Source organism: Habropoda laboriosa, unplaced genomic scaffold, assembly GCF_001263275.1.
Source record: "Habropoda laboriosa isolate 0110345459 unplaced genomic scaffold, ASM126327v1 scaffold486, whole genome shotgun sequence".
Lineage (NCBI taxonomy): Eukaryota > Metazoa > Arthropoda > Insecta > Hymenoptera > Apidae > Habropoda > Habropoda laboriosa.
Window position 1 is genome coordinate 346,661 of NW_017100724.1, and position 3,973 is coordinate 350,633.

The 3,973-nt window shown below is 34.4% G+C and overlaps 1 protein-coding gene across 1 annotated transcript in view; it reads left to right on the plus strand.

Moving 5' to 3' along the window:
• LOC108577076 (BAI1-associated protein 3) overlaps window positions 1-3,973 on the plus strand; it is a 79,037-nt gene that overhangs the window by 73,344 nt on the left and 1,720 nt on the right. The window contains exons 20-24 of the mRNA XM_017940174.1: window positions 402-515; window positions 1,276-1,491; window positions 2,363-2,578; window positions 3,162-3,356; window positions 3,603-3,847. Of these exons, the coding sequence (XP_017795663.1) occupies window positions 402-515; window positions 1,276-1,491; window positions 2,363-2,578; window positions 3,162-3,356; window positions 3,603-3,847 (986 nt within the window). The remainder of the gene's footprint in view (window positions 1-401; window positions 516-1,275; window positions 1,492-2,362; window positions 2,579-3,161; window positions 3,357-3,602; window positions 3,848-3,973) is intronic.

Consider the following 3,973-nt stretch of genomic DNA (forward strand, 5'->3'; position numbering starts at 1 on the left):
AACTGGTCCTTCGAAGCCTTAGAACATTAGTCGGCATACACGTGCAAAAACCGGCAAGGCTTGAACGATCGAAAGATCAACCGCAAGTCCTAGAAACTATAAATATTCAAATTGAAAAATTTGGAGCTAGAGGCTTGAACAATCGAAAGATCAACCGCAAGTCCTAGAAACTATAAATATTCAAATTGAAAAATTTGGAGCTAGAGATTGACAATTTTAGAGAATTTTAATTAAAGAAACTAGAAAGTGAAGTTTGAAACTTAAAATTTGCAAAATACTTAGAGACGTCGTTTAGAAGTAGTTTAATTAATATTATTTACTGTTCGTAGAATTTGACGTGCGTTTATTCTGAATTAAAGTCAGTTCGTCTAATTTAGCAAAGTTTCGTGCTTGCATTACAGGCGATATGCAGTTCAGCGGCTTACTACGCGGAAATCACCCATCAAAAGTTAGCAGACAGTGGATATTACGAGGAACAGACGCCATATAAGACAACAGACGAGGTAATCGCTGAGGTAGAGACTGCTTTGCATTAGTATAACACGACACCGCTTTGCAAAATTAGTTCTAGCAACAATTACAACACTTTGAACGAAGCAAACTTCCTTTTAAATACACTTGCACTATGCCTTGGCGACGTGAATGAAGAAGATAGTGCAGTTTATCGTACATTAACAGAGGAACGATCAAATTCAATGCTGCACGTGTTAATATTTGAACAATATTAAGCTCAGCCTTTTTCTCGTTTGAGCAAACGTTAAAACATTGTTTAGTGTTATTTTATTACATTTAATTGCATCAATTATAATACACAATTTAATGGAACATTTCATATTGAAGAATTTCTTATTGGTTGATTTTCAAATTTTGATTTACAGTAAGAACATTTGATGTTCTATTTAATCTGCATTAATTTTATCGTATAATAAGCTACTTCGACATGAAAAGTAAAAGAACTGCTACATCGTTATCTCAATGATATATCAACATTCTATTAAAATACAAATTTCTATCAAAGTAGAACTTGAAATTTAATATTTCACAGACAAACTTAAATCAGCGAATTCGAAATTACTTCAAACGTGTCCTTAACAAAATTACTTTGCAAAATTTGAATTTTTAATTTATTTCTGTAAATTGAAATAAAAATAAGGGAACAGAAATAACGAGAAAATGATTCTTCGGGAATATTTCAATCTAGTCACGTTCCCAACACTACAAGCCCATTTTTCACGATAGAACCGCGTTGTTAAACGATTCGAAACGAATTCACAGATGTGCGTGGCTATCAACGGCCTCGAGTACGTTAGAAGATGGCTGTTGAAGTTAGGCGAGGAGCTGCTGGTTGAAAAGGTTCTGACAGCCTTGGAGTGTCAAGCCGGGGATTCTGCACGGATGCAATGGAGGAACGCTTTGACGTCACCGCTGGAACAGACGCCAGGACAAATGTTGCTGTTCATAAATCAAATCGTCTCAAGGATTGGCACTAAGGTCGGTACTCCGAGCGCGTAATAGAAAACAAAAAAAGAGACGGATGCATTCGTTAAAATTTAAAAACTTAAAATCTATTTAAATAAGAAATAATATTTCTCCCGGTACAGTATTTAAATTTTAATATTCTCTGTACAGTATTTAAAATTTAATATTCTCAGCGCAGTATTTAAATGAAAAATAATGTTTCTCTCGGTACAGTATTTACAATTTAATATTTTTAGCAAAGTATTTAAAAAAAAAATAAATTTCTCTCAGTGTAGTATTTAAAATTTAATATTCTCAGCACAGTATTTAAGTAAAAAATAAATTTCTCTCAGTGTAGTATTTAAATTTTGATATTCTCTGTACATTATTTAAAATTTGACATTCTCAGCACAGTATTTAAGTAAAAAATAAATTTCTCTCAGTGTAGTATTTAAAATTTAATATTCTCAGCACAGTATTTAAAATTTGACATTCTCAGCACACTATTTAAGTAAAAAATAAATTTCTCTCAGTGTAGTATATAAAATTTAATATTCTCAGCACTCGGTACAGTATTTAAATAAAAAATAAACTTCTCTCAATATAGTATAGTATCCGAAGCAAAGAAAAAAATTACTGAAAAAGGTTCGCAAAAGAAAGGGTTAATTATTGCTGAATAATTAACAGAATGCGACTCGAGAAAGAAGTTAAGAAAAGCAATTTGAAATGTGCAGAAAAACAAATCTTCTCGAAACATTCCTCATCCTGTCGTGAGTCAGAGAAAAGGATGATAAATAAGAAAGAATTTGCACTCGGTGAAAGCCTTTCACGTCTCGTTTTAATCCTAAAGAAAAGGAACAGAGGGAAATGTTTAGATGCAACTGGTTCTTTGTTCGATCCGCAGATGAGACCACCCCTGAAGAAGGCTATGTTCCATCTGGCTTGGTCGCCGGACAGTTTGCCCACTTCAGAGGCTATCGCGCCGTTGCTCGAATATTTAGACATGCACCTGGTGGTTCTAAACTCGTCTCTGCTTACGGTGAACTTCAATCGGGTTCTTCAGGACATCTGGGAGGTGGTGCTGGCTGAGTTGAGCAACCAGATGGACGGAAATGCGGGCGTAAGTACTCGTGTACTTGGGATTTTATTACTACGTGGCGAATGTGACTATTTATGACTGTATGAGCATAATAAATAGACGAAAAGGCAGAAAATTTGAAGGCACAAAAATAGTCTGAATGCACGTAACAAGTAAAAGTGTGTAAATAAACCCAAAATATAGTACTCGTTATATTTAACGAATAAAACAATTGTCTATGCAGCTTCTATTTCTTTAATTATGAATCTGCATGAAATTCTCTGATTTACTGAAATTATGCATACTTAAATATAGTTCAACTTTCGTTTAAAATAATTTTTCATCAAATTTAAGGAATAGTCCTGATATTTCTTGGCGACACTTGCCCGAGACACTCTGTATAATTTAAAAACATAAAGTTTGACTTTGGTTTGAAGGTATACTAAAATGCAAAGTAGCAAATTATAGTTTCGTAGTGAAAAATGCGTTAATTCTGTGATAATTCTAAAATAAATTTTACATTTATTGCGAGTCGAATAGAATTTTTACAAGATACATTGCTGTCTTTAATAAATGAAGTAAAATTCAATTAACTTAGTTTATCCGTAAATTTATTCATACACAGGACAAGCCAGCGATGTTTTACGAAAGGCTTCACGAAGCCCTGGACCTGTTGATAAAATTCTTCCACGAGGACGAGAAGGGTTTGCCGTACGAAGCACTTCATTCTCAGAGCTTCTTGAATGTGGAGGAACGCCTTCAATATCACAAAATGGACACGACCTTCTTGATCGACCGATTCTATCGACAACGACTTCAGGTTGTCGTAGAATTCAATTACGTATTGCATTCCCTTTCCTATTGTCGCTGAAACCATTCTTCTATCGCCGCGAAGCTTTATTCCCTTAAGTTGACGAACTTTAGATAAAACTTCCTATTTTCATCGTTCTCAAACTTGTATAATACAATTTTACAGCAACTTCGATTTACTCTTACGTTAAATAATTTCAATCGCAACTCGTTCGAATGTGAAATGTAAATAATTCAAGGAGCAAATTTTTTTCAGGACCAATTGAACACTGTGGCATCAGAATACGGTGTTCTGACAGTGAGAGCTTATCTGAATCACGATTCCCTGTGCGTCGAAGTAATAAACGCTAGAGACGTGATACCGCTAGATCCGAACGGTTACAGCGATCCATTCGTGATAATCGAACTGCTGCCACGAAGAGTGTTCGAGCACTGTGCCGAGCAACACACCAACGTGAAGAAAAAGACTCTGAATCCCATGTTCGACGAGTGTTTCGAATTGTGAGTAAAGGTTGTATTAAGTTTGTAAGACGAAGGATTGAAATTTTAATTCCTTTTTCTTGCTAGTATCCAAATTTTTCTATTAAATATTATATTTTGTATTTTTCTGTACTTCAATTTTGGTCA